Source organism: Protomyctophum bolini, assembly GCF_963924005.1.
Source record: "Protomyctophum bolini genome assembly, chromosome: 16".
Classification (NCBI taxonomy): domain Eukaryota; kingdom Metazoa; phylum Chordata; class Actinopteri; order Myctophiformes; family Myctophidae; genus Protomyctophum; species Protomyctophum bolini.
The window spans coordinates 26,237,997-26,251,474 of NC_137877.1; the positions used below are offsets into that span (position 1 = coordinate 26,237,997).

The following is a 13,478-nucleotide window of genomic DNA, read 5'->3' on the forward strand; positions in this document are numbered from 1 at the left end:
CGTTTTTCATCATTTTTGAGGATTTGAAAAAAATGACGAAATGACAAAAACGATGGGTTATAGCCCATGTTTTTTGAAATTTGGGGAAAAAAAGTTAGCCTCGTTTCTCATCATTTTGGACCGTGGGCCCATATCGTACGGCATACTATGGCACGCGGTTTTTCATCATTTTTGAGAATTTGAAAAAAAAAAAAAAAAACGATGGGTTATAGCCCATGTTTTTTTTAATAAATAAAAAAAAAAGTTATCCTCGTTTCTCATCATTTTGGACCATGGGCTATAGCCCATATCGTACGGCATACTATAGCGCGCCGTTTTTCATCATTTTTGAGGATTTGAAAAAAATGACGAAATGACAAAAACGATGGGTTATAGCCCATGTTTTTTTAAATTTTGAAAAAAAAGTTATCCTCGTTTCTCATCATTTTGGACCATGGGCTATAGCCCATATCGTACGGCATACTATAGCGCGCCGTTTTTCATCATTTTTGAGGATTTGAAAAAAAAAGCGATGGGTTATAGCCCATGTTTTTTTAAATTAAAAAAAAAAAAGTTAGCCTCGTTTCTCATCATTTTGGACCATGGGCTATAGCCCATATCGTACGGCATACTATAGCGCGCCGTTTTTCATCATTTTTGAGGATTCGAAAAAAATGACGAAATGACAAAAACGATGGGTTATAGCCCATGTTTTTTGAAATTTGGAAAAAAAAAGTTAGCCTCGTTTCTCATCATTTTGGACCATGGGCTATAGCCCATACCGTACGGCATACTATAGCGCGCCGTTTTTCATCATTTTTGAGGATTAAAAAAAAAAAAAAAAAAAAAAAAAAACGATGGGTTATAGCCCATGTTTTTTTAAATTAAAAAAAAAAAAGTTATCCTCGTTTCTCATCATTTTGGACCATGGGCTATAGCCCATATCGTACGGCATACTATAGCGCGCCGTTTTTCATCATTTTTGAGGATTCGAAAAAAATGACGAAATGACAAAAACGATGGGTTATAGCCCATGTTTTTTTTTACTTTTGAAAAAAAAGTTATCCTCGTTTCTCATCATTTTGGACCATGGGCTATAGCCCATATCGTACGGCATACTATAGCGCGCCGTTTTTCATCATTTTTGAGGATTTGAAAAAAATGACGAAATGACAAAAACGATGGGTTATAGCCCATGTTTTTTGAAATTTGGGGAAAAAAAGTTAGCCTCGTTTCTCATCATTTTGGACCGTGGGCCCATATCGTACGGCATACTATGGCACGCGGTTTTTCATCATTTTTGAGAATTTGAAAAAAAAAAAAAAAAACGATGGGTTATAGCCCATGTTTTTTTTAATAAAAAAAAAAAAAAGTTATCCTCGTTTCTCATCATTTTGGACCATGGGCTATAGCCCATATCGTACGGCATACTATAGCGCGCCGTTTTTCATCATTTTTGAGGATTTGAAAAAAATGACGAAATGACAAAAACGATGGGTTATAGCCCATGTTTTTTTAAATTTTGAAAAAAAAGTTATCCTCGTTTCTCATCATTTTGGACCATGGGCTATAGCCCATATCGTACGGCATACTATAGCGCGCCGTTTTTCATCATTTTTGAGGATTTGAAAAAAAAAAACGAAAAAAAAAAAAGCGATGGGTTATAGCCCATGTTTTTTTAAATTAAAAAAAAAAAAGTTATCCTCGTTTCTCATCATTTTGGACCATGGGCTATAGCCCATATCGTACGGCATACTATAGCGCGCCGTTTTTCATCATTTTTGAGGATTCGAAAAAAATGACAAAATGACAAAAACGATGGGTTATAGCCCATGTTTTTTGAAATTTGGAAAAAAAAAGTTAGCCTCGTTTCTCATCATTTTGGACCATGGGCTATAGCCCATACCGTACGGCATACTATAGCGCGCCGTTTTTCATCATTTTTGAGGATTTAAAAAAAAAAAAACAAAAAAAAAACGATGGGTTATAGCCCATGTTTTTTTAAATTAAAAAAAAGAAAGTTATCCTCGTTTCTCATCATTTTGGACCATGGGCTATAGCCCATATCGTACGGCATACTATAGCGCGCCGTTTTTCATCATTTTGAGGATTCGAAAAAAATGACGAAATGACAAAAACGATGGGTTATAGCCCATGTTTTTTTTTAATTTTGAAAAAAAAGTTATCCTCGTTTCTCATCATTTTGGACCATGGGCTATAGCCCATATCGTACGGCATACTATAGCGCGCCGTTTTTCATCATTTTTGAGGATTTGAAAAAAATGACGAAATGACAAAAACGATGGGTTATAGCCCATGTTTTTTGAAATTTGGAAAAAAAAAGTTAGCCTCGTTTCTCATCATTTTGGACCATGGGCTATAGCCCATATCGTACGGCATACTATAGCGCGCCGTTTTTCATCATTTTTGAGGATTCGAAAAAAATGACGAAATGACAAAAACGATGGGTTATAGCCCATGTTTTTTTTTAATTTTGAAAAAAAAGTTATCCTCGTTTCTCATCATTTTGGACCATGGGCTATAGCCCATATCGTACGGCATACTATAGCGCGCCGTTTTTCATCATTTTTGAGGATTTGAAAAAAATGACGAAATGACAAAAACGATGGGTTATAGCCCATGTTTTTTGAAATTTGGAAAAAAAAAGTTAGCCTCGTTTCTCATCATTTTGGACCATGGGCTATAGCCCATATCGTACGGCATACTATAGCGCGCCGTTTTTCATAATTTTTGAGGATTTGAAAAAAAAAAAAAAAAAAAAAAAACGATGGGTTATAGCCCATGTTTTTTTAAATTAAAAAAAAAAAGTTATCCTCGTTTCTCATCATTTTGGACCATGGGCTATAGCCCATATCGTACGGCATACTATAGCGCGCCGTTTTTCATCATTTTTGAGGATTCGAAAAAAATGACGAAATGACAAAAACGATGGGTTATAGCCCATGTTTTTTTTTAATTTTGAAAAAAAAGTTATCCTCGTTTCTCATCATTTTGGACCATGGGCTATAGCCCATATCGTACGGCATACTATAGCGCGCCGTTTTTCATCATTTTTGAGGATTTGAAAAAAATGACGAAATGACAAAAACGATGGGTTATAGCCCATGTTTTTTGAAATTTGGAAAAAAAAAGTTAGCCTCGTTTCTCATCATTTTGGACCATGGGCTATAGCCCATATCGTACGGCATACTATAGCGCGCCGTTTTTCATCATTTTTGAGGATTCGAAAAAAATGACGAAATGACAAAAACGATGGGTTATAGCCCATGTTTTTTTTTAATTTTGAAAAAAAAGTTATCCTCGTTTCTCATCATTTTGGACCATGGGCTATAGCCCATATCGTACGGCATACTATAGCGCGCCGTTTTTCATCATTTTTGAGGATTTGAAAAAGAAAAACGAAAAAAAAAAAAACGATGGGTTATAGCCCATGTTTTTTTAAATTAAAAAAAAAAAGTTAGCCTCGTTTCTCATCATTTTGGACCATGGGCTATAGCCCATATCGTACGGCATACTATAGCGCGCCGTTTTTCATCATTTTTGAGGATTCGAAAAAAATGACGAAATGACAAAAACGATGGGTTATAGCCCATGTTTTTTGAAATTTGGAAAAAAAAAGTTAGCCTCGTTTCTCATCATTTTGGACCATGGGCTATAGCCCATACCGTACGGCATACTATAGCGCGCCGTTTTTCATCATTTTTGAGGATTAAAAAAAAAACAAAAAAAAAAACGATGGGTTATAGCCCATGTTTTTTCAAATTTAAAAAAAAAAGTTAGCCTCGTTTCTCATCATTTTGGACCATGGGCTATAGCCCATATCGTACGGCATACTATAGCGCGCCGTTTTTCATCATTTTTGAGGATTTAAAAAAAACAAAAAACGATGGGTTATAGCCCATGTTTTTTTTAATAAAAAAAAAAAAAGTTAGCCTCGTTTCTCATCATTTTGGACCATGGGCTATAGCCCATATCGTACGGCATACTATAGCGCGCCGTATAGCTAATGTCTTTTGAAAAAAAAAAAAAAAAAAGTTAGCCTCGTTTCTCATCATTTTGGACCATGGGCTCCTGGTTATTTTCGGAGGTTTTCTTTTTCTTCTTTTCCCCATGTTGAAAGTGATCTATGAAAAATGATCTCCATGTAACCATGGGGATGCATGGTATGAGAGAGAGACGGCGGCGCGGCTTCCATGACAACTTCAAGGCAAACTCAAACTTAATTGGAAATATTGTCCAGGTAACAATAATCCCATTCTTTCTGGCACAAACGTTAAACGCAGTTTGTCACTCTGTTTGACAGTTTTCCCTGGACCCTTATTAGATCGAGAGCATACAATGAAACCAAATGGACCTGTGAGGGGCTGAGGGCCCATTTGGTTTCATATACGCTTTCAAGAATTACATTATTGCTATTGTTAAACATCTGCATTTACAAGAAGTCTCCACACTCTCCACAGAAGTCTCCCACTGTACCTTCGCCAGGCAGCCTCTGTAGACCTTCTTAAAGCACAGCTCAAGAAAAGACCCACTTCTACACTCTTGCTTTTACATTTTTTGTTGTTCATGTCCTCACTGTATTGCATTACCATTACTGCTATTATTTTTAATGTTTTATTCCTTGCTTTTCTTTTCTTTCTTTCTCCATTAATGCTCCGTACAGCATTTCATGTCATACTTTACTTTACATGTCATAAATACTTTGAATAGGAGAGACGGAGTTTAATTGCCAGTCAAAGCAAAGACTGGATGATCATGGCACGTCTTCGCAGGACATGCTTGTGTGAGGGTGGAAATGTAGATGTTTTGGTTTTGTTTTAATATGTGATTTTCGTGATTTGCTGTGTTTTATAATTTTACATGCTGTAGAGTGAGATTATTGCAGAGTGATTTTACTTTCTTTATTTTTTTGCTTAATATTGTATTTCTGTTTGAACTGCATGATTTTGTATAACTTTATTTTTCCACTGACTGGCTAAATGGCTAGTATACACTATAAGGCCAAATTTCAATACCCCAAATCTCAGCCACTCCCTCACTCACACTCCAGCATGGCGGTGTTACAGTGAAATTGGTGACCTTCCCAGATATGTGACCATTTTATGGACTTCACACAACTTACATGGAGGTCTTTATATACGTGGCCTAAAGCTAAATACCGCTAAATTGAACCTATGCTACCATGGACCATGGGCTATAGCCCATATCGTACGGCATACTATAGCATAGAAATGTAAAATTTACATTTCAACGAAAGGACCTGTAAATGACAACACAAAAACTAAGGCACTGGTGTCGTACTTCTGGTTTACCGGAACGGGGTGCAACTCCCTGCAGTGCCCTGCTCAATTTGTTGTATTTACATGGTTCATTGGTCTCAGAGGTCATCGCTATAGTCTTCATCATTGAGTGTTGCGGAGGATTGCGGAAATTCCTGAAATGTTAATTGCTGAAATTGCGGAAATCGCGGAAATGGAAATCGCTAAATTGCGGAAATTGCGGAATTGCGGAAATGGTAATTGCGGAAATTGCGGAATTGCGGAAATCGCGGAAATGGAAATTGCGGAAATGGAAATTGCGGAAATGGTAATTGCGGAAATTGCGGAATTGCGGAAATCGCGGAATTGCGGAAATTGCGGAAATGGAATTGCGGAAATTGCGGAATTGCGGAAATGGTAATTGCGGAAATTGCGGAATTGCGGAAATGGTAATTGCGGAAATTGCGGAATTGCGGAAATTGCGGAAATGGTAATTGCGGAAATTGCGGAAATGGAATTGCGGAATTGCGGAATTGCGGAAATTGCGGAAATGGTAATTGCGGGAATTGCGGAAATTGCGGAATTGCGGAAATCGCGGAATTGCGGAAATGGTAATTGCGGAATTGCGGAAATTGCGGAAATGGAATTGCGGAAATTGCGGAATTGCGGAAATGGTAATTGCGGTAATTGCGGAAATTGCGGAAATGCTAATTGCGGAATTGCGGAAATTGCGGAAATTGAAAATTGCGGAAATTGCGGCGTGTTGCGGTAAAATTGCGGAAATTGCGGAAATTGGAAATTGCGAAAAATTGCGGCGTGTTGTGGAAAAATTGCGGAAAATTACACACACACACTTTTTTATATCTCCCAGTCAACCCAAGCAAAACACAAGCCAGCAAACTCCTTTGTTATTTAGCCTTTATTAAATAATAATAATAATAATAACATTAAAAAAAGAAACATTTCTGTACAAAGTCTACAAACAACAGTTTGAGTTATCTGGCCAGTGCCGGAGGCTCGCGCGTGCATGTGTGTGTATGTGTTCATCAGAAAGAGGTAATACTACAGTATCTTGTCAGAGAGTCAGTGACAGAGAGGACAATGAGTTGAGGCGTGTGTGTGTGTGTGTGTGTGTGTGTGTGTGTGTGTAACGCCTTGGGTGCTTGTAGATCTGCCATTTACTGAGAGCATGACACCAGAAAGTATGACTGAGGTTGTGGCAGAGAGAGAGAGAGAGAGAGAGAGAGAGAGAGAGAGAGGCTCCAAGGCACTTGGAAAACAGTCTGACACAGTACAATGGACAGAATACTTTCTATACTTGTCCCTTCTTTTTCTTGCCGCAACTCCCGCCCTCCCTCTGTCTCAGCAGCATCTTTCAACACTTTTTAATAATCACCCATTTTCTGTCTCGACTTAACCAGGATATAGGGTCCTGCTGGATATAGCCTATCTCAACTTATTACGCCATTGGATGAGATGGAGGGAAGGAGAGAAGGAAAGAAAGAGGGAAAAGTGTACTCTTGCGTGTGTGCGTGCGTATGTGTGACAGAGACAGAGAGAGAGAGAGAGAGAGAGAGGGAGCACACAATGTATTTTATCGTCCCAGTCTGTCATGTTGGGTTCTCTCTACCTGTGTGTGTGTGTGTGTGTGTGTGTGTGTGTGTGTCTGTGTGTGTGTCTCTCTGTCAGTGTTACATCAGTCTCTCCGGCAGCGATGGCCCTGCTCAATGGCTCTCCTCCAAAAACAGCGTATCACTGTAGCATAAGGCTCAATTGTGTGTCCCAAGAAGGTTGGCGGTTTGAATTCCACCCTCCGCTCCACTACTCCTATAGTCCTTGGCCCTTTTCTCTTCCTCTGGGCGTTCCTTAATTGTGTGTGTGTGTGTGTGTGTGTGTGTGTGTGTGTGTGTGGGGGAGGGGGTTAGGGGGCTGTCTAAGAGAGGTAGAGAAAAGAGAGAGGTGGTGGTGGTGTGTGTGTGTGTGTGTGTGTGTGTGTGTGTGTGTGTGTGGGGGGGGGGGGGGGGGGGGTCTCTCTCTGTTTCTCTATGTCCTTCCCCTTTGCTTTTTTCCGAAATGTTGCACACATCCCGGCGTACGTGCGCAGCTCTTTGGCAATCCATAGGTTGCGATTAAACAATCAATAACCAACATTTCACACAGTGTCCGACCATGTGTTGTATAGAGGGATCATACAGTCCAAAACAATAAGATATAATATACCAAAAGACAGACTCTAGAATAGTGTATCTAAAGCACAACTCCATAACAGCATGTTAGATTTATAGATAAACCTCTGACTCCTATAGGTCTTTCTTTTCTCCATTCTCCAGCGATCTTCTACTCTTCTTAAACACTGATACAACGCAAAAAGAAATCAAACAAAATTGCCTAAAAGTAGAGAGAACTGAAGAAACCGATGAGAACCTAGAGTCCAACGCAAACGGTACAAAGTCTAAAAAATGGCACAGGAGTTCTACGGGGCGATAACAAACTGAAGCTTGTAGGCTACATCAACCGGTTTTATGCTTAACATTATTTTTTTTGCCCATCATCCCCAAGAAACACAAGTCTAAAACAGAACAGAAACACTCTTTTAGATGCCACTGGTTTCACAAAGCGCAGACCGAGGGGCAGACCGAGGGGCAGACGACGGAGCGAGCGAGCAATGTGCACCACAACGGCAAGCTAATTGACATTCTAAAGGAACTCCTGGCTTTAAAACTTACAGAACTCATATATCAAAAACATTGGAGAATAATTAAAAAAAAGAAATAAAATGTCCTCCTTTTGTCGCCTCCTACTTTTGTCTGTACAAATCTAGATTTTCTTAGAGTTGTGGTTGTTTGTTTCGCATATATATACTTTTGTTTCTTATTTTCTGGGGGTGGGGGGGGGGGGTGTTAGGCATTCGTTTGATATGTGTTGATTTCAGTCAAAAAGTGCCCACATAAAAACGGTCCACTGGATGCAGTGCTCTAGTCTTCTGGTTCTGTCTGGGTCGGAACCTTCCATTAACCCATTTCCCCTCCGTATTGGCCCATTGTTCAGTTGTATACTATAGTCCCTAAAGACAAATCTGTGAATGTTCTTCATAAAGATTCCTTCATGTGTCCTTCAATTACCGATACATTCCAACCCTTTAGCCCAGACGGTTATGTCATTTGTAGTACAAATGTCTCGATTGTCTTGGGTATTGTAGTCCATTTGTGTCTTTGTTCCAGTGGCCAGTGTGGGGTAATATCATTCACGTATTCATTCCTTCATTCATTCACAGGCGTTTCTGTCATCTTTTTCTTGTTTTATTCGTTTATGTTTTATTTTGAGAATCGAGCAGGCTCTCTCCCGCAGGCTACTGCTAGAGGAGATATGTTGGGTGAGGGGAGATTGTTGGGGGGTCAAACCGTCCCCCCCAATTTTAGGCCTCATGACAAAAAAAGGAGGATTGAGGTCATACGAATCCCCACTGGCACAGGAGCAGGTAGGGGAAGATCGGGCTTGAACATTTCCCCTTTTGGACATCAGCGTGCCAGGGAGTGGTGAGGGATAGATAGGGTCACCCCTCCCTTTTAGACAGTTTCGCAGGGGACCAGGTAGGGTCTTTTGGGTGGGGGGGGGGGGGGGGGGGGGAGAGGCAGTTACTGATAAGTTCAGCTTCTTTTTTATCTCTATGTCAACATCGAGGAACAAGCGTCACTTTTTGGGGAGCACAGCGCAAGTCTTTCCCACGATGGCTCTCTCTCTCTCTCTCTGAGGGGTGAAAAGAAAGGCTTTGGAGAGGAAAGAGGAGAAACACGGAACAGGAGGTTGGCGGTGGTGGTGGGGGGACAGGGGCTCCTCCTCCTTCCCTCCTCTTCCTCACCGCTACTCCCCTTCCCCCTCCTCCTCCTCCTCCTCACTCCAACAGGAGGTTGGCGGTGGTGGTGGGGGGACGGGGACTCCTCCTCCTTCCCTCCTCTTCCTCACCGCTACTCCCCTTCCCCCTCCTCCTCCTCCTCCTCCTCACTCACGCCTCGGAGCAGCAGCGCTGCTGGTTGATCTTGACCTTGTGCTTGATGCCGTCGTACAGCTCGAAGTTGTAGTTCTCCAGCGTGGTGGAGGAGCGCGACGACAGGCCGCCGCCATAGGAGCACGTGCAGTAGAGGAGCAGGCCGGCGCACACGGCGCCCAGAAGCACGCCCAGTGAGCTCATGACGATGATGGTGAGCAGGATGGGGTCCAGCGAGTACAGCCAGGCGTTGGCCTCCTTCAGGTCCCGCTCCGACACCGGCGTGACGCCGGAGTGGGCGCCGTCCAGCTCCGCAGAGGACGGGGTGGAGGACGACGAGGGCCACCCGGGGAAGAGGTACCCTATGGGTAGGGAGGGGAGAGGAGGGTTAGAATGTGGCACAACAGAAGAGGTACCCTATGGGTAGGGAGGGGAGAGGAGGGAACGTTGAAGAAGGAGAAGACGCTAGAGGAACTCGGACAGTTTAAGCCTTTATATTCAGGTGCTATAGTATATAAATTAATTTAGATCTTGCAATCTTATCCTCAGAGTCAAGAATGTTGCTTCCAGTGGTCAAAAGTAACTAAGTACTGCATGTACTTGAGTAAAATGTTGAGGTTTTTGTTACTTTGTATATTTTGATTATTACAACAGCCATTTGAAAATAGCCGATCTACAAGCTCACGATCCGTCGCGATGCGATGCATTGTGAGCTTGTAGATCAGCAATTTTCTAAAGATGCTTAAACATTTGAAATTACTTAAGTAAACACTGGGAATACCTTTCCCACCACTGCACAAAATAATGTTGCTTCTAAACACAGTCATTCTAAAGGTTGTTTTCAAAATCAATGTAATGGACATCACATCACGTTATCTGAACCAAACGAATGAAAGAAAAGTGAAATTGTATTTGATACATGTTCTGTCAGTCAATGAATGGTTTTAGTTAAGTCTTATGTACTACACAGACATCAAGCCATTGAATTTAGTACTTGGGTGTTTCCCAGTGTATTCATAAGACACAGGAGGAGCTCAACTACAAATAGTTGAAATAGAAATTAATTTACACACAGCAAAAAGGACAGACCTATTGGAGGAGAGCTGATTCTGCTCCCAGTTAATCACATTGATAATTTAAAGATACAAAAAATAATAAAATAATAAAAATAAAATAATTTAAATGAAGAGTCAGACCCACGTTTTACTGACTTCCACATCATTCTGAAAGTTTGATGGAATTAGTTGCTTTAAGTGTGTGCCCAGGGAAGTGTGTGTGTGTGTGTGTGTGTGTGTGTGTGTGTGTGTGTGTGTGTGTGTGTGTGTGCGCGCGTGCGTGCGTGCGTGCGTGCATGCGTGTGTGTGTGTGTGTGTGTGTGTGTGTGTGTGTGTGTGTGTGCGCGCACGCGTGTGGCTGGGTGCGTGTGTATGTGTGAAATTTTGAAAAAAAAAGTTAGCCTCGTTTCTCATCATTTTGGACCATGGGCTATAGCCCATATCGTACGGCATACTATAGCGCGCCGTTTTTCATCATTTTTGAGGATTTGAAAAAAATGACAAAATGACAAAAACGATGGGTTATAGCCCATGTTTTTTGAAAATTTGAAAAAAAAAGTTAGCCTCGTTTCTCATCATTTTGGACCATGGGCTATAGCCCATATCGTACGGCATACTATAGCGTGCCGTTTTTCATCATTTTTGATGATTTGACAATATTGAAAAAATGACAAAAACGATGGGTTATAGCCCATGTTTTTTGAAATTTTGAAAAAAAAGTTAGCCTCGTTTCTCATCATTTTGGACCATGGGCTATAGCCCATATCGTACGGCATACTATAGCGCGCCGTTTTTCATCATTTTTGAGGATTTGAAAAAAATGACGAAATGACAAAAACGATGGGTTATAGCCCATGTTTTTTGAAATTTTGAAAAAAAAGTTAGCGTCGTTTCTCATCATTTTGGACCATGGGCTATAGCCCATATCGTACGGCATACTATAGCGTGCCGTTTTTCATCATTTTTGAGGATTTGAAAAAAATGACGAAATGAAAAAAACGATGGGTTATAGCCCATGTTTTTTGAAATTTTGAAAAAAGAAAGATCCTCGTTTCTCATCATTTTGGACCATGGGCTATAGCCCATATCGTACGGCATACTATAGCGCGCCGTTTTTCATCATTTTTGAGGATTTGAAAAAAATGACAATGACAAAAACGATGGGTTATAGCCCATGTTTTTTGAAATTTTGAAAAAAAAGTTAGCCTCGTTTCTCATCATTTTGGACCATGGGCTATAGCCCATATCGTACGGCATACTATAGCGCGCCGTTTTTCATCATTTTTGAGGATTTGAAAAAAATGACGAAATGACAAAAACGATGGGTTATAGCCCATGTTTTTTGAAATTTTGAAAAAAAAGTTAGCGTCGTTTCTCATCATTTTGGACCATGGGCTATAGCCCATATCGTACGGCATACTATAGCGTGCCGTTTTTCATCATTTTTGAGGATTTGAAAAAAATGACGAAATGAAAAAAACGATGGGTTATAGCCCATGTTTTTTGAAATTTTGAAAAAAGAAAGATCCTCGTTTCTCATCATTTTGGACCATGGGCTATAGCCCATATCGTACGGCATACTATAGCGCGCCGTTTTTCATCATTTTTGAGGATTTGAAAAAAATGACAAAAACGATGGGTTATAGCCCATGTTTTTTGAAATTTTGAAAAAAAAAGTTAGCCTCGTTTCTCATCATTTTGGACCATGGGCTATAGCCCATATCGTACGGCATACTATAGCGTGCCGTTTTTCATCATTTTTGAGGATTTAAAAAAATGACGAAATGAAAAAAACGATGGGTTATAGCCCATGTTTTTTGAAATTTTGAAAAAAAAAGTTAGCCTCGTTTCTCATCATTTTGGACCATGGGCTATAGCCCATATCGTACGGCATACTATAGCGTGCCGTTTTTCATCATTTTTGAGGATTTGAAAAAAATGACGAAATGACAAAAACGATGGGTTATAGCCCATGTTTTTTAAAATTTTGAAAAAAAAAGTTAGCCTCGTTTCTCATCATTTTGGACCATGGGCTATAGCCCATATTGTACGGCATACTATAGCGCGCCGTTTTTCATCATTTTTGAGGATTTGAAAAAAATGACAAAATGACAAAAACGATGGGTTATAGCCCATGTTTTTTGAAAATTTGAAAAAAAAAGTTAGCCTCGTTTCTCATCATTTTGGACCATGGGCTATAGCCCATATCGTACGGCATACTATAGCGTGCCGTTTTTCATCATTTTTGATGATTTGACAATATTGAAAAAATGACAAAAACGATGGGTTATAGCCCATGTTTTTTGAAATTTTGAAAAAAAAAGTTAGCCTCGTTTCTCATCATTTTGGACCATGGGCTATAGCCCATATCGTACGGCATACTATAGCGCGCCGTTTTTCATCATTTTTGAGGATTTGAAAAAAATGACAATGACAAAAACGATGGGTTATAGCCCATGTTTTTTGAAATTTTGAAAAAAAAAGTTAGCCTCGTTTCTCATCATTTTGGACCATGGGCTATAGCCCATATCGTACGGCATACTATAGCGTGCCGTTTTTCATCATTTTTGAGGATTTGAAAAAAATGACGAAATGACAAAAACGATGGGTTATAGCCCATGTTTTTTGAAATTTTGAAAAAAAAAGTTAGCCTCGTTTCTCATCATTTTGGACCATGGGCTATAGCCCATATCGTACGGCATACTATAGCGTGCCGTTTTTCATCATTTTTGAGGATTTGAAAAAAATGACGAAATGAAAAAAACGATGGGTTACAGCCCATGTTTTTTGAAATTTTGAAAAAAAAAAGATCCTCGTTTCTCATCATTTTGGACCATGGGCTATAGCCCATATCGTACGGCATACTATAGCGCGCCGTTTTTCATCATTTTTGAGGATTTGAAAAAAATGACAAAAACGATGGGTTATAGCCCATGTTTTTTGAAATTTTGAAAAAAAAAGTTAGCCTCGTTTCTCATCATTTTGGACCATGGGCTATAGCCCATATCGTACGGTATACTATAGCGTGCCGTTTTTCATCATTTTTGAGGATTTGAAAAAAATGACGAAATGACAAAAACGATGGGTTATAGCCCATGTTTTTTGAAATTTTGAAAAAAAAAGTTAGCCTCGTTTCTCATCATTTTGGACCATGGGCTATAGCCCATATCGTACGGCATA

At 40.0% G+C, this 13,478-nt stretch overlaps 1 protein-coding gene across 1 annotated transcript in view; it reads right to left on the reverse strand.

Annotated features, from left to right (window-relative positions):
- Window positions 1–6,158: 6,158 nt before the first annotated feature.
- LOC308331195 (neuropilin-2-like) overlaps window positions 6,159–13,478 on the reverse strand; it is a 136,787-nt gene continuing 129,467 nt past the window's right edge. The window contains 1 exon segment of the mRNA XM_080786443.1: window positions 6,159–9,605. Coding sequence (XP_080642569.1) covers window positions 9,262–9,605 — 344 coding nt within the window. The 3' untranslated portion in view covers window positions 6,159–9,261.